At 45.8% G+C, this 21983-nt stretch overlaps 2 protein-coding genes across 4 annotated transcripts in view; one reads left to right on the top strand and one right to left on the bottom strand.

Moving 5' to 3' along the window:
• Mettl4 (Methyltransferase like 4) overlaps positions 1-17394 on the bottom strand; it is a 107087-nt gene extending 89693 nt beyond the window's left edge. The window contains exons 1-2 of one of the 3 annotated variants that reach the window (XM_065439657.1): positions 17102-17394; positions 13468-13701 (exon numbers count right to left, since the gene is read on the bottom strand). Coding sequence is in view for 1 of the 3 variants with exons in the window: in XM_065439655.1 (XP_065295727.1) it covers positions 13394-13415 (22 nt within the window). In the remaining 2 variants the exon portion in view is untranslated. Of the gene's footprint in view, positions 1-13393; positions 13431-13467; positions 13702-17101 lie in introns of those variants that run through there. The other 2 variants (XM_065439656.1, XM_065439655.1) reach the window with 2 other exon arrangements.
• Positions 1-21983, top strand: part of LOC135907893 (uncharacterized) — a 63310-nt gene that overhangs the window by 30309 nt on the left and 11018 nt on the right. The window lies entirely within an intron of this gene.

The raw sequence follows: 21983 nt of genomic DNA, 5'->3' as shown, positions 1-21983 counted from the left end.
CGTTAGCTGGGAACCTCTATATATAGCACAATTTGATGTCGCAAGTAAAGCAACATGGTACAGGTAACCAACAAGATGCGTCGGATACCACAAGCGCACTTATACGTGAGAGACTGTACACTTATATAAAAGTTGCAATCACGCGAATTCTAATCTGGCCTCATGATATTAGTTTTTGCGGCTCGCCTCCATTTTCCCTCCCCTTAGCCATTTACTTAGCTGCACGCTAATAACAACCGAAGTGTTGCTATAGATACTTTCGAGGGAGTAACTTACAGTGCGGGCAGTTACTCCCGCATAAGATATACTCCATCTCACCAACTCGCTGCATGGCAGCGAAAGCTACGGGTTGCGTCAGCCAACCAGACTAGAGAACCAGTGCAAGGGCTCCGCCGCTGTCGGCCTCTGATCACCCTCGGCGCGACGCCGACTGAAAGGAAGCTCCATGGAAGGATTATCAACGCACAGTGGGCGATCCCTCCTCCCTTATCAGAACGCACAACCTGCTCTTCTTACTGATTGCATGGCTCCTGACAGAAGTCGTAGGCTTCGCTTCCCTGCAAAGAGTTGGTGAGATGGAGCATTTAGGTGCGAGTACACCGTTGTTACTGGAGTGAACAGAAAAGCTGATGCTGACCAGAGGCGCGTTTGGATTCAAATGTGTACCTCCTCTTTTCATTTGGCATTCTCTCACCGGTCTCGGACCGATAGCGAACATGACGATCCCGTTGTCAAGTGGCGATGTCGATTAGACAACTGCTATTGCTATGGACCAGGGACGTAGCCAGGGGAGTAAAGTGGGGGGGGGGGGGGGGTGCATGTACTCGGTGTACCGCCCCTCCCGTTTGAAAAAAAGTATTGGCTGCGCCAACCTTCTTCATACGCCAATGATGTGAAGAGGGTAGGTAAGATCATGGTATATGACGTCGCTCGGCACAATTCTAAGCATACGGGAAGCAGCGCTACTCGTTACTCAAAAGCAGCACGCCGGAAGACAGCACGAAATTGCTCACCCTCACCAGCCAGTGTATGCTGAATTCTGTCAAAAAAAAAAGTCGACTATTTTTGTCTCATCCCTTGAACATAGTGCAGAGCTGGCGCGTCATTGGCGCACAGAACACGCATATAACGGCTTGTGTCCAGCGTTTGCACCGTTTTTAAGGCGCAATGCTGCATAAACTATAGCCCTACTAGAAATGTTTATCAAATTCGGCTTCTCTGACTTACGTTGTAGCGTTCCTCACGTCTAGTTCATTGAAACAATTCGTACGTGCTTGCTTTTCTTAGCAAAACGCGATGTAAACGCAAGCGCGCCTATGCTGTCCTATGCAGGGCAAATCCGACCTCTAAACGCAATTAATATTGAGCATGGCAAAGTGCACACCTGTGTGTAGACCTTGCAGAGCTGTTGAGCGCCCAATGTTTGGTATGTATGCGAATGAGCGTTGGGAAAGTGTTTACCCATACTAGGCCGGAATAAAGCGCTAGCGGAGTATCTCCGTTTCGCCCAATGTGCGAAGCAGAGACATGTAGCAATGCGGTGTCTCTACGGCAGCAGCGCCTGTTTATGGCCCGCCCCAAAACTCTGCATACGACGAGGAATTTATCCTGACCCAGGAGTACCGTATTTGCACGATTCTATCGCGCCCCCGATTGTAACGCGCAGTTATATTATCGGTCAAATATATTTTAAAATATAACTCGCTCGATTTTACCGCGCACATCAAGTAACGGAGCCCGAGTCGACGCGTACCGTGTTGAAACAACTTTATGAAACATACAAAGGCACAAAGACACGTACACAGCTGAACCTTAGCAGCCAGTCGCTATCTGAGTCCGACGACGCCTCCGTTTCGTTGTCTATTGACTGCAGAAAATTATCGTCAGTGCCATCTAATGCATTAGAAATGCCACACGTACAGCAATCTGGAATATGGCGAACGCTAACCAAGGCATAAAAACACAGCATCCATTAGATGACAGTGTGGCTAGGTACGTTGCACTGGGCTTTCTTTCCTTCCTTCTTTCTTTCTTTCATTCTTTCTTTCTTTTTTTCTTTCTTTTGTATTAAGAAGCGCTTTCCTCTTTGATTTGCGCATACTTACGATTGTAACGCACGTGCAAATTTTAACGCACGTTTTATTTTAAAAAAGTGCGCGTTAGAAGCGTGAAAATACGGTACTTTATACAAAGCCCTCCATTTCACTTCCAATGAGCAGAGCATCCAGAAAGTTCAGTGTTACCCAAGCTAGTTCAACTTTTCTTCTTCTTTCAATGCAGGTTTACCTGCTTTAACGTTGCGTTTCCTTTTGTCTTGTGACTGGCGCAGCATGGCCTTAGTTGCTTTTGTGCCATTAAACCCAAGTTAATGAAGCTGTGGTAGAAAAAGAACAACATTTAGGGCTCGAATAGCAGTCGTTTAGGGATTCCTTGTTCGGTAAGTTACCGAGTTGTTTGAGGTAGAAGGTGGTGGTGCACGCTGATATTCTTAATGCTGATATGAACGTTGATATTCGTTATCAAAAACATTTTAATAAGATCACTGATGATTCACCTGAAGGCTAGTCGATCAATCTCCCAGTTAAGACAGCGCATAATTTTGTTGAGCAAATCATATTGCGATGTGTATTAGACTAGAAGACAGTTCAAGAACCCCCGTAAACAAGGAACAATACTCAGGCGAACCTTCCACGACGTGACGCAACACTGCTGTGTCGGCTGTGGGTAGGAGTAGCATTCACTAACACCTACAGCTATCGTATTGGAATGGCGTATTCACCAATGTGCGCTCAGTGCAAGTGTGAAGAGACCATCAGTCACCTTCTGTGCCACTGTTCTCGCTTCGATAATCAACGTGAGACTCTCCAGTGTGCCTTAAATAGACTGGATGACAGGCCATTTACGGAAGCGAAGATCTTGGGAGCCTGGCCTCACAGTTCATTGGCCCAGAAAGCAGTTCGAGCGCTTTTTCGCTACCTGAGGGCAACAGACTTGAGTGCCCGACTATAGACATCCTACACCTAAGTTCTCTCTCTCCCTCTTTCACTCCCCATTCCCCTCCCCACGTGTAGGGTAGCAAACTGGACTCAGTCTGGTTAACCTCTTGAAGGGGCAGCGCTAAAAGACGGTGACAGAAGGCAGGAACACACAGGACAGCGCTGTTCAGCGCTGTCCTATGTGTTCCTGCCTTCTGTCATCGTCTTTTTGCGCTGCCCCTTCAAGGTGTTCAACCAGTACCGACTCGCCCAAATGTCGATCCTTCTACTGGTTAACCTCCCTGCCTTTCCGTCTTCCCTTCTCTCTCTCTGTCAGGCGCTCAGTAACTGGGCACTCTCGGCAGCCATTTGAGGTCTTGCAGTGTTATCTTGCAGTTTGACGCTTGTGCTTGTATTCTCGAATATACGTGATCAATAAGTTCTGCACTGTTCTTGTTAATGGCATGAAGTGCCTCGTGTAAAAGGTATTAGTAAGTGGCACTCAGCATTAACAGTTTCTCCCCATTAAGTAAAGGAAGAAAGTAAAAAAAAAGACGTCATCCTGAGAACACTACATTTGGCGAATCAGTTCTTCGAAAGCCCGCAAGGTGGAGGTAGGTTCATCGAAGAGAAAATTGCCATCCACCAGACTGTGGTACAAATTTACAAAGGAAACCCATACGAATTTCTGAGATTTCGCTTTCTTTCTGAGAAATCCGTTGGATTTCTTTTGTAGCTTCGTGCCACTGTAGGGCGGATAGCAATTTTCTCTGTGATGAACCTACCTCCACCTTGCGGGCTTTTGTAGAACTGATTCGACACATGAAGTGCCCCTGTGCTTCAGGTTGTTGGTCAATGCGACCTCGCACTGCGACCTGTTAGCCTGCTGGTTAGATCGGGTGATAGAGCGACCGCCCTGGAGAGGCGGTGGCCCCGGGCTCGACCCTCCGTCCCAGGGCGAATTTTTCTTCAGCTGCGAAGCTGTCTTTATGAGAAATCCGTACGAATTTCCTTTGGTCCTTTGTCGGGGTGGATGAGAATTTTCACTTTCATTAGTGCACTTCCTAGTCCAAAAGCATCGTTGCCATAGTTTTCATTTCTCTGCGCTCACGTTTATTAACATTCGTCGAGGTTATCGACTATGAGTCCACAACAGTATATAACGAAAGCGTTTGCAACAGTCAAACGCAGATGAACGTTGCTACAGGTACTTCTCCACATGCACACAACAGTCGACGACGTCTATTAACGGGCTTATCCGATCGTGCACCAAGAACTTTGAACCCGCACGCAGTTTTTTTATTGTAGTAAACCTGTTCGAATAGATCGTGAATATACACCGCACGTGAACACAATGAAACTCACGACCAGAATAAAGGGTTCGCTTTGCAGTGATTACAAACTTCGATAACTCTTCCATGCTGAAGAAATTTTTTTCCTCTTATCTGTGATCTGGGATAGTAGGCTCTTTACTAGCAAAATTTGTATATGGTTGCAGCTAATTAATAGAAACAACAACAACGCTCGTAATACTGCGGTGGCCGGGTTATGAAACCCGGATTGTATTGATGTGAAAGACACGGTGCGAGCTACGGGCCGTATACTTGAACGCCGATGGTGATTTTAGTTGGCTATATACTATGATACTAGTGTTATAAATGACGCTCGATGACCCTGCTGTAAACGGCATGCGCGAAAACAGGTACAGTTAGTCCCTGTTACGCTGCAGTCGCTGGTTTGAACTACAAATTGGAAATTTTTTTAGGCCCCGATTCAATGAGTCCTTTGCTTCATCACATGCACATCCGATTAATCTGTTTCCTTCATCTTGGGGCCTGATTTAACTGTTCGCGCACATTAAAGCCTTCGACTAGAAATTTGCCGAAGGTACACGAAGGTCCTCCAAGTAAACGATATTGAACGACAGCTTTCTTAGTGCGTCTGCCTCCATCAGACTCTTCGGAGCCTTCCCGTCACTGAGCACTATAGTTATAGAGCAAGCGAACAGGTTGAGCGCAGTTGAAGGAGACAGCAAACAACAGAACGCTGCTGTCGTCTTCGTTTTTAATTTCGTCCGCGTTCGACGCGGTCGTCGCGATCGCCAACTAGCCGAACAACGCGTCCCATTAGGTACAAAGAACAAGGATCTGCGAGATTTACTCCACCTCGCCAATTCCGTGCAGTGCAGCGGACGCTATGGGCAGCGTCAACCAACACGTAAAGAGAAACAGAAACTTCCGTATGCGATCACCTTCAGCATGACGACGGCTGAATTGAAGCGTCACGGAAGGATTAGTAGCGCACAAAGGGCGGAGCCGGCTCTCGTTGCTGATTGGCAGACACGCTGCTCTACACACAGACTTGATGAGCCGCATGTATCTAATGGGCATTTCCTTTAGCGCTGTTGACACTTGCTCCATTCGAGCGTCTTATCTGAGGACATCTCATTGTGCACATGTGACAGTGACAATGGCAATGAGGTTTTTTTTTCTTTTTCGCATCAGTACAGTGTAACGATACGAAGCGGCGTGCGGAAAAAGCTGTCATTTCGACAGCTTGACAAAGCCGCACGCCCCGGCATTGGCGATTAGAGCAATGACAAACACCAATCAGCCTATAACTTTTCAGAAATCATACACAAAATTACGCAAATAACAAAGAAAATTGTGCACGAAATTTCAAGCTTACACAAATTTCATCCCAGGATGAAGTTTCTTGAAAGACGACAACCAATGTTCTTTTAAAGCTGGGTACAATAGCGATAGGCGAAGAATTTAGTAGTATGGTTTTATTAACGACAACGTTTTTATTTTGACTGCGAAATATCATAGTTTTCGTTCTTGTTGTATTTAACCTAAAACTATTTTGGCATGCCCGTTCGTCTAATTTCTGTGAGGTTGAATTGGCTTCGTCAATTAATTCATCAACTGAATTTCCTACTTAAGAAATGCTGGTGTCATCAGCGTAAATTACATAATTTGCCGCAGAGTTTATATTGGTAATGTCACTAATGTAAAGATTGAAAAGAAAGGGGCCCGAGATGCTACCTTGTGCAACATCGCAAGATACAGCAAGCAGACTGGAGAGATCTTGATTTATGTCCACTGTCTGGACACGCTACTGTAGATAGGATTTAATCAGGTGTGCAGCTTTGCCGCGGTAGCCATAGCGTAAAAATTTCTCCATTTCAGTTCAGTTCAGTTCAGTTCAGTTCAGTTTATTCAGACATACATTGCCTGGGTTGAAAGGACTAAAAGGCAGATGAGCTCTGCCTGACTAAGGTCCCTCCACCCATACATTTGCTCAGAAGCAGTGAGAATAAAAAAACAAAGAAAAACAATGGCTTTGTACATTAAAGCGCCACAAAAAGATTTTCATGAACAGAGGTCATATCGTGATTAGGCATTTTAAATTGAGTAACGGAATCACACAATAATGCAACACCCATAAGAAGCACAAACGCGTACATAAATGGCAACATATTAAAAAGTACAAAGTTTTTGCAAGCGTTATACAAAATGTAACAGAATTCCTAACAATGTATAAATGTTTGAAAACGCAGCAGAACACAGGGGTTATAGAACAATAAAAAGGTTTTTTTTTAACTCAAGAACTTATTTAGGACAGAGCACCAGACAGTAAGTACATTGTGACATTTTTCTTTAAACTGTGGGTAGAAGTACAGTTTTCAATAAGTTCGTGGATATGACTATTGTTGCGGAGAAAGTTAGGTATAAGGTAGAGCAATGTTTGATTACCGTAAATGGTTCTGAATAACGGTATTCTAAATCGCTCGTGTCGGAGATCATAGGGAACATTAGTAGGGTAGCACTGAGACATATAACTAGTCAATTCATTTCCAATTTCTTTGCGAATATACAAGGCGAGCTTCAGATTAAAAAGTTGGTTAACAGTAAGCAATTTTAGCTTGATAAAATATGGCGCAGTGTGTTCAGTTGGTTCCAGATTTTCTATGCAGCGAACAGCTCTCTTTTGTATAATTTTTAACCTTTCAAGGTTCGCTCCTGAAGTCGTACCCCATATTAAGAGACAGTAATTGAGATGAGAATGAACTAGTGAATAATATAACTGGAGCTTTAGCCAGTTTGGTACTAGAGACCTAAGTTTATATAAGACAGAAATTGATCTAGACATACTGGCATGTACTTTGTTGATTTGCGGTGTCCAACTGAGGTTTTCATGAAAAAGTACACCTAAGAATTTAAACAACGGGACACGCTCGATGTCATTATTTTTAAATCTAACAGAAATGGTGTAATCTTCGCGTTTATTTCTGCCTTTGAATAAAATATATTTACTTTTACTAACATTTAATTCTAGCTGGTTACACTCAAGCCAGTAAGAAAGCGATATCAACCATTCGTTCGCCGCGATTTCCAAATCTCTTAAACGGCTTCCAGAGAAAAACAAGCTGGTATCATCCGCATACAGAACTATAGAGGAAGATTGTGGTACCGGCACGATATCATTTATGTAGATAGTAAAAAAGAGTGGACCGAGTATAGAACCTTGTGGTACACCGAATTTCAAAGGCTGCAGCTGAGATTTATACCCGTGAAGGAACGTATACTGTAGCCTGTCTGTTAAGTAACTGCGTACTAATTGTAGAGCTACCCCTCGAATGCCGTAATGTGGTAATTTTTCAAACAGTATATTATGCTTGACCGAGTCAAATGCTTTTCGGAAGTCTAAAAAAATTCCTAGGGTGAACACCTTGCTATCAATATTCTTTGCTAATTTTTCTTTGATACTAAGTAAAGCTGTTTCAGTAGATTTTTTCTCGCGAAAGCCGAATTGTTCCTTGATCAGCAATTCATGTTCATCAAGAAACTTGGTTATTCTTGTTTTTATTATGTGCTCTAAAACCTTTGAGAATAAAGGTAACACCGAAATCGGTCGATAATTGTTAAGATTATTCAAAGGACCACCTTTGTGCAAGACCGCAACCCTAGCTATTTTCATATTAACTGGAAAAATGCCTGTTGATAATGCTCTGTTGCAAATATGCTGCAAAGGTGCTGATAAAAGGTTAGCAACGAAAATAATTGGAGTAGCTTTAATGTCATCATTACCGGCAGCAGTATTTTTATTTAGCTTCTTAAGAAAAGAGTTTATCTCTATTTCACTGCAAGGAGACATGAATATAGAATTCGTAATGCAAGAGGATATATATTTCTGTGCATCTAGCTGAGTGCTGGAAGATGAATATGCGCCTGAAGATGAAAAGTGGGAATTGAATTTATCTGACAAAGTCTCTTTACTGTATTCGACACCATCAGTAATTAGTGTACCAGGGATGCTGTTCTGTTGTTGACCAATAAGCAATCGTAATGTGCTCCAAATTTTTTTTAGGGTCATGAGAAACAGCAATAAACCTATTCTTGTAATATTCACATCGAGCTTTCTTGAGATCAGAATTTAACTTGTTTCGAATTTTCTTATACTCAATTAGAAGAGAGATATCTTTTAGATTAATAAATTGCCGGTACATAATATCACGGGCTTTTATTCTTTGAAGTAACTCTTTTGTTACCCATGGTTTTCTACATTTTTATGTGCTTTTTTCGCATAACGCAAAGGAAAAGCTTCTTCATAGCAACATTTAACTTTTTGTAGAAAGATGTCGTATGAAATGCTTGCGTTTTCTTCCTCGTAAACATCCGACCAGTCAACACACTCGATCATCGAGTGAAAAGCAGAGAGGCTCATTTGATTAAAACTGCGATAAGGTACTGGGGGAATGCGAGCAGGATGTATTTTGTTTTTTGGAACAGGAAAGATACAAAACACAGGTAAGTGATCACTCAAATCGACTGAAAAAATGCCCGGTATAACATCACTTTCATCATGACTAATTACACACAGATCAATCAAAGTTTGACTTAATCCGGTTATTCTTGTCGGCGAGCGTATAACATTTGTACAAGAGAATGACTCAATTATGTCTAAAAATTGTCCAGACTGTGAACTGTCTATTAGTAAGTCAATGTTAAAATCACCAACCAGGACAATGGGAAGCATTGCAGAGGACACATATTCAAAAACAGACGTAATATATTCAAAGAATGCTGTAGCTTCACCAGAAGGCGGGCGATAAATTGAAGCAATGACTGTTCCAGCACTCTTAACAACGATTGATTCATAATGCGCAGTAATACCAGAAAACTGCGACAAGACATCATAGGCAATGTCATCTTTAATATACAAAGAAGTTCCTCCACCTCTGCGACCTGATCTATAAACACCTTCAGACCTATAGCCGGAAAAGTGTACATCTTGAACATTCTGAAACCAAGTTTCCGTAAATGCAATGAAGTTAAAATTGTAATCAAGGGATTAAAAAAATGCCTCTGTTTCAAGTTGCTTGTTCCTCAAGCTTCTTATATTTGCGTGGAAAACTGACATGTTATCGCTTTTTCTGCGCAGGGTATGTACTAGGGATTTAAAAGAAGAAACATCGTGATACATAACCTTAGCGAAGTCAGTCATCGAAAGCAGAAATCACAACAACGAAAATTATAAGCAGTGCAATCTTGTGGCCGCTCAACGAATCTTATCAAGATCAGCTTCGCAATTGATGCGCACTGCCCGCTGGCCAGATGCCCTACGCATGAAAAGCTTTCCATCCTTTTGCCATGCGAACTCGTAGTGCATTTCCCGCGCCTTTGCCTTCATCATCCACAAAAGTTTCTTATTCTGCGGTGTCAAATTGTCTCTGAAATGTATCGCCAATTGAGCAGCTGTAAGTTCGTTTTTCTTTGCCATCCATTCATCGCGCATGACACGTGATGTGAAACGAACTAATATTACCGAGGCCCTGCCAGGCTTGGCAGGCAGCCTGTGTAAGGCCTCAAAGTCTGTACGGGTCAACTGAGGAAGGTGGAATGGAATGGTTCCATTCCATTAGAATGGAACCATTCCATTAGAATGGAATGGTTTATACGGTCGAAGGCTTTGGTAAGGTTCTCACAAATTCCGTAAGACCAATTTTCCCTCGTCAACTGCGGTTAAGATTAATTCTTTCTGAGCTAATAGCGCAAGCTCAGCGCTGAAACCCTTACGGAAACCTAACTGGGACGGAGTTATACGGTCATGTTTTTGTTTGAATTCAATAAAGTGATCTAAAATTACTTTTTTCTAGAATTTTCGAAAATGCAGGAAGGATTGATATGGGGCGACAATTACCCATGTCATTTTTATTACCTTGTTTGTGCAACACTGTTACACGAGCTACTTGCATTTGACGAGGAAAAACAGCCTGGTTAAGACAGAGGTTAAATATATAAGAAACACGAGGGGCTAAAATCTCGAATCCATCGATGTCTTTTGTGTTACTTATATTAAGGTTATTAATTATATCATTAACTTCAATTTCATTTACAAAAAAAATGTGCTTGTAACATAGGCAATGCTATTTACGTTATATTGCACAACGGGCATGTTAACGACACTAGTAAAGCGCTTATTAAAGGCGTCTGCAGGCAGTGTACCTGGAAGTTCCTGATCATTTATTTCTAGATTTGTAATTTTATCAGGCACCGCGTTCTGCTTTAAGACAGACTTAAGACTCTTCCACATAAGCTGTAGCACCGAAGAAATTTGCAAAGTAGTCACGCCCTGCTTTATTTTTATATATGTCCTTATCCAGACGGTTACGGCATGATTTAAACTGAAGAAAAAGCCCAGCATCTTTACTTTGAGTAAACTTGTAATATATTCTCCTCGATCCTGAAAAGGAGGGCTGAGCTTATCCAAGGTTTCCAATTTTTTTTTCGTTTGCTTAACACGGATAGCGAGAATGCTGGCTGCATATATTGGTTTTAGAATACGAAGAAATATTTCATAGGCCCTTTTTGCGTCGCTGCATTTCAACACTTCTTCCCAAAGAAATATATTCCATTTGTTCCCGAAATCTGGAGAAGTTTTCTTGTGTAATTTTCTCTATAATGTGAGTTAATATGGGCCTCTTACTACGTACAGGTACCTTACAACAAAGGAATAAAGGTAGGTGATCACTGAGATCATAAGCGCTTTGACGTTTGCATAATTTATATTTGTAAAAAAAGAAAGTCAATTAAAGATGAAGAATGCTGAGTGATCCTAGTGGGTAGGTTAATTACATTCACTAGGCCATTTGCTGTCAGTAAAATATCAAGTTTAAACTTCGAGAAATCATTCTTCATCATATTAATATTAATGTCTCCATCACAAATAAAATCAAAGCAATTTTTTTGTTTTACAAATTCTGTAATTGCTTCTATATAGTTAAAAAAAGTTGACACAGTGCCATTGGGAGGACGATAGCAGACAGTTATTATCATATCCTGTCATTTGATTGACAAGATTTCGCAGTGATGTGTACTTGCAGAGAGTTCGGGCAATAGTTCACATGTAAGTCCTTCCCTAATCAAAATGCATACCCCACCGCCGCGTGCATAGGAACGATTTAGATAAAAGGTATTATAGGATGGAAGACGGAAAACATCTGCATTGTCAGTACACCACGTTTTCGTTAATAATATTGCAACAAATGAAAGCTGTAGTTGTTCAAAGAACAAACAAAGTTCACATTTACTTAGAACTGACCGGATGTTCAGGTGAAAACATTTAAATGATTTTAGGAACGCTTCTCCTACCTACTGCTCACATACTCGGGGCAATACGTAAGTTTCCCTGTTTGCGTCGGCCATATGGTTATCAGCAAATGACACCTGTCTTAGCCGAGCTTGTCTAGATCAGCCTCGGCGAGAATCGTCACCGCCTGGCCACCGTCGGGTTTGCATGCGCACGCATATTTGTATTTTGCCCTTTTAGCCCACGTTTTTGTTTCGTGCAGTAAAGCACGCGTCCTTTTCGTCACATTTTCGTTTATGAAGACCTCGTGATCCATATCACGCAGCTTTCTCCTGCTTTGCCACCAACAGTCCCCATCAGTCTGCCCGGGCAAAGCGACAGATAATACTAGAGATTTTTTTTTTTTCTTTTTGACGGCTGACGGTGAACCACGACCACGTCATTAGCCGTTAGCTCTGGATGCTCAAGCTGCGCGGCTAGCACATTTATATAGCTTATCGACCAGATTTTCTTTTTCCGTGTGCCTGATGCCGTGGAATTCAAGATTAAGGCGCAGGCTCTTCAATTTAAGGGCGTCAATTTCGGCTTGAAGCTGACTGACGTCGCTCTCGCTTACCTCGAGTTTTACAGCGAAGCTGTTTATGCGGACTCTGTGCCGTCGTTGTCGGACTTCGCTAAAAAGGGGCCACGTGACCTGGCGGGAGAGGGAGAGCTCAACAGAGGAAAAGGGGTTGGAGTGAGCCCTTTCCCCCTGCGAGAATGCTATCTTATACGGTGGTCACACGGCGCATTTTCGGCCATCGAGCCAGATCGGCATCGAATTTATTGACGATTGATTCCACCCTGCCGCGAAAGAAACAAGTGTTATGCTGGTGGTTTGCGGCCAACGAACAGCGCCCAGCGATTGAAACGCGATACTAGGAGCGCGCGGCTGCCGGCACTTCTTGCTGCCACAAGAAGTGCCAGCAGCCACGTCAATCGTCAAAACAATCCAACCAATCGTCAAAACGATTGCAGCGCCATCATCTCCAGTGGTGGGTTTTGCGCCCAATATACGGAGCTTTGGATTAGTGGTTCCGCACACTCCATCCCAGCTACAACTATGGGGAGACAACGAGTAGTGCGTACTCCTGAGGAAGAAGCTGCCTACCGCGAGCGTCAGCGAGAGTTGGAGGTGAAACGCGCAAAAAAACACTGCATGGGGGAACCGCAAAAAAAGTACCCCTAAAGCATGCTCACCACGCGAAGCACGCAAAAGCGAAAATGAAGTGAAACAATGGTAAAACAAAAGATCTACAATACAGACTGCTTGCGAAGTTTGACTTCCATGGTTTAACGCTCGGTGTATAACTAACACAGCTTCGCTGTTCCACCATCTTCACGGACTGGAAGGGGCTGTGATTTTTCGGTTCGGCGCTTTAGTTCCTTAATTTCCTGTTCCATTTCTGTGCTTGCGTTGTCGCGGTTCATCGTACTGCTCCGACCAGAATTACAAAGAGTCCTCAATGCCTTCAACTACTTCCTTCAGCGGCAACAATTGGTCAAGCTTCGAAGTTATATTCTCTAACATAATCCGAATGTCTTGTTGATCAGAATCATCCCTTGCACTCTGTGGCGGCACTCGAATTTTCTGTCACCGGCAAGTCGTGCAGCGCCAAGCTAGACGGCACGCTTGTCCCTTAGTCTTTAGCGTAGTATCAGAAATTCCTTAACATTTTCCGGTGAGAAAAGTAAGAGTACAGTCACTGCACGCAATAAAGGAATCCGACTCAGTGAGCCGTAACCTCGCAAGTCGAACATATCATATTGGAAGTCATGCTCACTATTTGGCAGCAGCAGCAGCATGAAGTACAACGCCGCAGGTAACAAGGGGAATGAAGGATTCAGAAACACTAACCTGCGAAAAAGCAGGCACTGATTTAGGCGATGTTCCCTCGATGCCGCCGCTGCTTCCAATGCGACGCAGTGCTTGATTTCGGCCGCGTTATAAGTTATTCGTCTACAGTGGCGCTTGATGAAAGATGCGGCTGGCTCCGGTAAGATGCGACTGGTTTGGCCACGAACTTCCGCAGCCCCTCGTCAGCAGCAGCCAAGGTGCGATGAATGCCGTCTCAAGAGAGTCGATGCGCACCTGCGAAAAAGCAGGGACTGATTTAGGCGCAGTTCCCTCGATGCGCCGCTGCCGCCTATGTGATGCAACAACCCGCGTAACGGAGAAAGATGCTTACGAAAGTCAAGGCAATGTGACGTTCCTATATTACTATTGCGCAAAGCATTTCCCAGAGGCTCAGCGACACCGACGGATCTTACCACCGCGAGGAAAAAAAAATAGTTTCGCAAGCTTGAACTCGGACAATGACACGCATTCTTATGAAAGGCAAATGCTTCTAAAGATGACAGCCTTTGTCTATTTATATATATATTCAACGTGAGTCCGTAGGCAAGCCCGTGAATGCAACCTACTGATTGACATTGCCCATTCCTTCCTTCGCTACTGAGCATTTAGGTTGTATAAGAGAGAGCGAGAGGGAAATCGCGTCATTGCTCACGTATATGACACATATACCAGGTGTCCCAGATAACTTGGACCAAGATTTAAAAAAGAAAAAGCTATAGAGAAATTATACCAACTGCGTATTAGCGGTAGCCGTGTGTACTTACAACCAGTAATTTTCAACACTAAATATTAATAAAAAATTAAGGGGTTTTACGTGCCAAAACCACGAATGATTATGTGACACGCCGTAGTGGGTGTCTCCGAAAATTTCGACCACCTGGGGTTCTTTAACGTGCATCTAAATCTAAGTACACGGGTGTTTTCGCATTTCGCCCCCATCGAAACGCAGCCGCCATGGCCGGAATTCGATCCCGCAACCTCGTGCTTAGCAGGCAAACACCATAGCCACTAAGCAACCACGGCGGGTACACTAAACATTAATATTATTTAATATTAATTTGGTCGTCATTTTAATTATTGCTTCAACCTAAAACATATCAATTCTAAAATTGTGGAGTACCTCAATAACCTCGGATACATTTTTTTTTTTCGTGCTAAAATATTTCTCGTTGTTTTCGCCCAGAAAAAGCAAAAGCCTACGAAATACGACAAAAAAAAAAAAATCACCGAGGATCACGATACTCCCTAATGCGAAATTTGAGCCCAGCTGTACAAGTGTTTTCATTCCGCGATATATTGGCTGGCGCGGACAATCCGTTTCGTGCGGTACGTTGCAGACGGAGCGGTGTGTGGCGCGACCGCCTCGCTAAAATCGGGAGTTCGCGAGAGGCGGTTTACCATTCCAAGCTTGGTTCTGTCCAGCTACGTCGCATTTGCATATTTTTAAATCTCGGTGCATGATAGTTGTGACACCCTGTATATTTTATGCCTGAAGTTTGCTAAATTGAAACAGCACTCGGCTGCATACCCACGTATACCTACATATATATACTTATAGGATGTAGTGAAGCAGTCACCCCCCCCCCCCCCCAACAAGCACTGGCCATTATACACACGGAGGAACACAGCGGTTGCAAACGAGGGAACATGCACAGGCTGTCGCAGGTAAAAGCATTGACGTGTACAGCCTGCCCCGGCAGAGGGCGCTGCGGCTCCTGCTCCTGCGGCTCCACCGACAAATAGATCGAGACTGGGCGACCGTATAGCAGCAACAGGAGATGGCTTCCCGACGACGGATTTTGAACATTTGCTCTCGCAGACCGTAACCAGAATCGCTGTTCATTGCGATCGTGCCGTGTCTTGGTAACGCCCAGTCGTATACGTGGAAAGCGCGAAGGCTGTGTTTCGAATCTGTGGCCGATCTGCTTGGTTGGGCAGTAAGCGGTTGTTTCACTCATCTATACAATGCGAAAGGAAGGGAATCGAAGGAAGCTTCTGCTGATTGCATAACTGTCTAGCTACTTCTGCTGACACCTGAACGGCCGTCAGCAGCAGGGAGCGGCGTTTAGGGGGAAAAGGACGTGTAGGGAGAGCTAGATACTAGCGCAGGAGCATTAATGAGACTATTTACAAATATATATAAGTAAATAAACAATATCATCGTGAAGCACTATAGCTCGCTTGTACTGACACTTCGGGGAAGTGTTTGTGATCCGGACCCTGCACAAAGAATTGTTTATAGTTCATGTTATAGAGCAGCCGAGATGCGAGTATATATAGAGACTGTTCAAGGAAGTCATTGCGTTTTGTGAGCCGCCTCCCACGCGCGAGAGGGGTACTGAAGCTCTGGAGGGCAAGAACTCTTCTCGTATTGTGAAAACACCGGAGCGACAGGAATATATCTGTGTACAGGCGCGTCACCGAATGACATTGCAACAGATTGGGGCACGCGCGCTGCGTACATATTCTTCACGCTTTTGACAAAACAAGAAACAAACAAAAAGATTTGCTGGTTCAGCACACACGCCCATCGTGAAAAGGTCTTGCGAGATAGCTTCAATGTTGTACTACGAGTCTATGCGGACAAAAATTTGCCATTTGTGCCCGCTTATCGACGTTATAAAGCTTATATTCGCTGTGTTGCACGACCTTCCAAACGTGGCTCTGACATGACCTTGCATGACTATGAAAAGACTAGAAGATGTACAGTACAAGGGCCCGTGATAGTCAGCCAAGCGAGCCAGGATAAATGACTTGTTATACACACTGCAGCTGAGAAAAGGGCGCTCGACTGGGAAGAGAAGAAATACACGTGACGAGCGCTCACTTCGAACTGATGCCGTGAGCCCGCGCAACATGCACAGCGAAATGCTTTCTCTTTCTATAGTATCGTCTTTCAGAAGCAAAGTAGCTCTGACGCCAAAAGGAATGTGTCGGTAATGAGCAAAAGATGTAAAAACATCGCGAATTAATGTAGAAATTAACAGCTATCGACTCGAGCGTTGATGTATTGTGATACCAAGCAAGCGCGCAAACTTGGAACTGCATATACCTACCGTTAAGTGTTCCTCTGATGATTCTTCGGGAAATCGCCGCAATCGCGCACCTGCACCCGACGACAAATGCTTGGCTAGCAAACTGACGATTGCGCCGAGTGGATGCGCTACTGACGTCAGCGTCAAGGTCGCTATAGTGCTCGCTGTGACGAGTTGGTCGGGTATGACTGCTCGTCGCATCGAGTCCTTTTGTCAAGGAAATCGGGACCAACTTCGAGACGAGACCAGCCGAAGCAGTAATTAAGAACAGTTCTAGCATCGATGCGCGTTAATAACATGTCGGCAATTATTTTATCCTGCAAGAGAAAAGGGAGTGATCGCAATGCCTTTATAAGGGAGTAACTCCTTTTCCCGTATGCAGTATCTTCATGTCCGGTACACCCTGATACAGTACGCCACTCTATAACTCGGCACAAGCAATGTACACATACTCTATCGTGGAGCAAGAAAATTTTACAAAATAAATACAACTGGGAAAAGCAGTTGCTCCCTTACAAAGGGAGCAACTGCTTGCAGCATTATGCTGTCCTCTTAAACAATCCGGGATAACACAACTTGAAAAATGACGCTATACGCACAGCAAATTTTACCAGGTGCATCGCTTGTCCGCACGTGTGTCGCCAGCAGCGCCGGTGCAAGGTTAGACGCGCTTCGTCCGCCAAGGGTTTCTCTCGTGCCAGTCGAGATCCATGCCAGAACATGCGTTGGCCCACGCGTGGGATCGCGTCTTCCGCAAACGCTTCTTAAGCGGCACGAGAAAAGTAAACACACGAACACACATAAAAAGGTGAGAAGGAGTGGAGAAAGAAATAACTGGGGAGCGCGTTATTATAAACCGCGCGCAATTAAGCGCCGCCAGCCGGAGCGGGAACGGTCGGCGGGATCGACGAAACCGCAAAGCGCGCGCGGCGCCGTTGACGACGCGGCAGGCGGGGCCCAGGTGAGAAGTGGCGTCGACAAGCGGGTGGTTTCACGGGCGCGCGCGGTGCTCGTCCGCGAAGGCGGCCCCTCACCTCGGTTCGGAAGAACCCGCTCGCGGGGCCGCGCGGTCTCGGCCGGCGAACCCTCCTTGCGCAATGCGGGAAGACGTGGGCGCCACGGCGCGCGGGCGTGTACACACAGCGTCGCGTCTCCCACCGGCTGCTGCTCACCGCGCGGTGCCGTCGATGACTCCGTACACCGGTGCGGCGGCCGCCGGAAAGAAAGAGTTTGCGTAGGCTCGCAAGTCGAGCAACACCTGTGGCCACCCGAGTGCCGGCCGGTCACTTCGGACGGCCGGGTCATCGCAGGAACGGACGTTTCCGCTCTGCCCGTGCCGAAAACACGCGTCTCCCGTCAGCGCAGCGTCCACTGCGCGAGAGACGAACCGGGAAGAGTTCGGGTGTTACCGATGGCACAATGAGGCGCGCGCCGCTCGGTCAAGGCTGTGTCCTCTGCCCGGGAGACCGGATGCCCCGCTGAGTAGTATACCGTTGGCACTGCTCGAGCTTTCTTTCTTTCTCTCTTTCTTTCTTTCTTTCTTTCTTTCTTTCTTTGTACATTCTCTTCTTTTTCAGTCTAAAATGGAAAGCGGTGCGTCCCAGTTTCCGTCTTTCCGCCACCTGCACGGCGCGCGCGGCAAACTCATTTGTCACTGTTTTAACTTACCAGCTGGAGCATTACGCGTCAGAAGAGCATTGGGCCAGTCGGTGACGCATATTTGAAAAATGAAGCGCCAGACACGGGCCCACAAGCAAGGCGACGCGTGCGTGACGTCCCGTCCGTCCTTGTGGACTCTTGTTATTGCGCTTCAACATTTTCTAAATAAGTCGTACACATGCAGCTCGCGCAGGCAACAAAGTGTTTAATAATGACGCGCTTCTATCTCAGCTGCTTCAAAACACTGCAGATATCCGCATTGCAAACTAAAATACCATTGACAACACTCGTCGCTGACACGCACGAAAACAAATATGAAACATATATGCCAGGTGGCACAATTCCACATAAAACAATAAGATCACAAACACGTGAAGCGGTGCGAAATTTCTACTCAATCCAGAGAGTTGTATACTACAAATGGAAGGAAGTAACGTAAGGGCCTGGGGGAAAAATAGTAAATAGCGGACGAAATAAGCGGACAAGGTAAAGGGCAGCTAGGGCCCGCATTCACAAGAAACTTGTTACGCTAACGTAGAACTGATTGATTACAAGAAGAAGAGCCAGCCAATAGTGACGTTGGACATATATTAGTGAAGGTAGCCGGCCAACAGCAGACAGTTAATCTTACAAACGAGAAGCTTCGCGAATTCAGCCCCACATTCTTTAGCAAAGTGAGTGACAGTAATCATATTCAGGAACGTATAACATTAGCTCGGGCGCAACGAACACTCAAGACGCGGATGACATTATTCATTGACGACGCTTCTGGCTGAGAATACTACCTACCCTTTTAATTTTCTTTCTTCTTTTTTTTGTTATATATAACATGCCAAGCGACCAGAAATCTTGAGGGCTGGCGAATCTAATTTCGTACGTGGAAGAACGCGGTGATTCAGGCGGACGGGTCTCTAATGTGCAACTTGCCGGCGATATCTCGAGCGCGGTTTCGCAAGCCTGCAGAGTGCGCGATCAGAAGCGAGCGACGAAAGGCGCCGCCGCCGCCATATATCCGCGCGCTGGTCGGCACCGCCGAGCGCGCTCCTTGGGACCGGCCGCTTCCTTGGCCCTGCGCTAATTGGGCGCGCGCTCAACGGCGCCGCCAGCACCGAGCGCGTACGGGGCCGTGTGCTGGCCCGAGTTCCTTCCGGTTGTGGACTTGCCTGGTCCAATCGAGCGGAGCACAAGATAGAAAAGAAAGAAAGAAAAAGAGGTAAAATGAAAACACTTTTGTTCACAGTAGGCATGTACGCACCTGGGGCCGCATTCACAGAGTGCTCTCAACAGGCTAGATTTGTTCGGAAAACTCCAGCCTACCATTGATGTTGGACATATTAACGAAGGCGGCTGGCCAATAGTAAAAAGCACTTACGAACGAAACGCTTTGTGAAATTTGGCTCTTGGGGTATGCTTCGCTCGTTACTGCTTTTATTTCTTGTGCATGGCATCACGCACCGAGGAGTTGTATTTTTTTCTTTTTTCGCTTGGAATCAAGAACTGGGCACTGCAGCCATCGCGGGCATAGGCTGCGACTATCTAACGGCATTGGCACAGAACGCGTCATCACGTCTAATACGCAAAGAACGAGGCCCGTATTCAGAGAAAAAGCTCTTACGCTATAATTGTTCGGTTCCTAAGAGCGAATTTCAGCCAATCCCTATGCTGCACATATTATTAGCGAAGGCGGCCAGCCTATTACAAAGGGTACTTACGAACGAAAAGCTTTGTGAATGCGGTCCCTGAATACGATGGGCCTGTATAGTTATCTGATACGTGAAAGCATTTTCATATTGGCCGGCGTTCGGACGCCCGCCAATCACGATTGCGGTCGACGTGATAACGAGACCATCCCCGCGGAAATGGCCACATCGCGGTGGCCACTATACGTAACATGTGTCATCTCTTTTTCTTCTATATATATATATTTTTTTACTAATGGCCCAGGGCTCGAATTCACGAAAGGAGTTCTTACAGTACAACTGCTCGTAAGAGCAGAATCAAGCCATTCGCGGCGGTGGGCGTATATTGATCACGAGGGCGGCGGGCCAAAGGCAAAAAAACACTTACGAACGAAAAGCTTCGTGAACTGGTGGTAGCGGTGTAGCAACAAGCGGGGTTAGCCTGGCATGCTTTCTCCGCGTCTTGAAGAAAGGCAATCAACAGTTATGTAACTATGTTCCCGACATACTGATAGAATAACGAAGCTTTCGCAAACACACCCGGTATTAGCCGAACGTTTGACTGTTTACATGTGTCACCGGACCCGAAACTGAGGGAAACGTTGGTACTCGTAACGGCGTGTTTTCGGGGTTTCTTTTTATCGTAGTTTTTTCTATCGTAGTTAGTGGCCTATCCCTCACAGTGGGTTTGTGCCATTAAATAAGGAATCATCATCATCACCATGATCATGATGATCATCATCATCAACAACAACAACATTGCCCCTAAGCGGGGCCAATTATCGCCTATCTATAGCTGTTGGATTCGCCAGCCGGTCTGTCCTTACGAGAACGCTATAAAGCCCTTCCCTTTTTTCGGGGTTACATCCAATAAAAGGGCAACATTTTATGCTTCCCACCTGGTAACGTGTCATTACGACCGATCTTTTCGTGAAACATAGCTCCTTCGGCATCTCTGCGTCGAGTTTCGAAACGGGGAAGTCGGAAAGAAGAAGAAAAAAAAAAAACGAAGCATCGTCGGAAAGTTGATAAGATGTATATCGGTCTAAATCGTGAAAAAAAAAGAAAAGCACTTCGGGGCTGCGAAAACAGCGGCTAAATAACGATAGCTCACCATCGAAAGAACAGAGCCGACACGTCCCTTGAATAACTGCACATAAGCTCGCATTGGCCAGCAGCGACCGAGTATATAGGGCCGCGGACGATCGACCGCTTTGGGCCACATTCACTGCACTGGCCGAGAATGTGACGAGAGAGACCCGCGCCAACGGACGTATTTCCCCGGCTGCGCAATTTTTTCCACGCCTCGTCGAGCGCAGAACTGAGGACGCTGCAGAAACGTCGTCGACGAATGCCCGTCGCTTCGACATCTCGCGGGTGTGCGCGCGACGCGACAACGGCGTGGTCGATCGAGAGCGCGCGCGGCGACCGCGGCCCGGCCTCCACGAGGAAGCGTCGCGCGGTTACGTCTAGCGCTCAAGGCCGGCCACTTGCTCGCGCTTCGAGATGTGCCGCTGCAGAGTCAGCGCGAAGCACAGGCGTGCCGCCTCTCAAGGCAAAATAGTTACGTTGCGTGCGCATTTTAGCTTCGGCCGACGGGGGTCGCCGCCATCTTAAAATCATTGCGCGCGACATGCGCGCCAACTTGACCAGACGCTGATCGCTGTTGGCAAACTGCATGGTCGCAAAATAGCGCGTCCACAACAGCATTCGTCCGTCAGACCGGTAGATGTCGGCTTTGAGGTCTCTGGATCTCAATGCCCGAGCGATGTTTAGACGCAAAGCACATGCTACGCAAGCGTTTCAACGCGGACATTTCGTCCTCCGAGGGGACTGCGGAAACTTTTTTTTTTTAAAACAGTCACGCTCGTCTTGGCACACAGAAGGAAGGAATTGATTGGTAATTAACCGATTCCAGCCGTTTGGAAGCGTGACGAATTTATTGTCTTCCTGTAGCGCTCACGTAAAATAAGAGTCTCGCGGTGGCGAGCTTCGCATTGGGCGTATCGAGAAGAGAAGCGCCCGCTGATTGGTTAATGCAGCCGAACGTCCCAAGTTACACAGGGCCTATGAGAGGCGTAGTGGGAGAGGGGGGGGGGGGGGCTAGCTCCGGATTCGTCTTTTACCACCTGAGGCTCTTGAA

The sequence above is a fragment of the Dermacentor albipictus genome, chromosome 1 (genome assembly GCF_038994185.2).
Source record: "Dermacentor albipictus isolate Rhodes 1998 colony chromosome 1, USDA_Dalb.pri_finalv2, whole genome shotgun sequence".
NCBI lineage: Eukaryota > Metazoa > Arthropoda > Arachnida > Ixodida > Ixodidae > Dermacentor > Dermacentor albipictus.
This window is presented reverse-complemented; position numbering and strand designations above follow the sequence as displayed.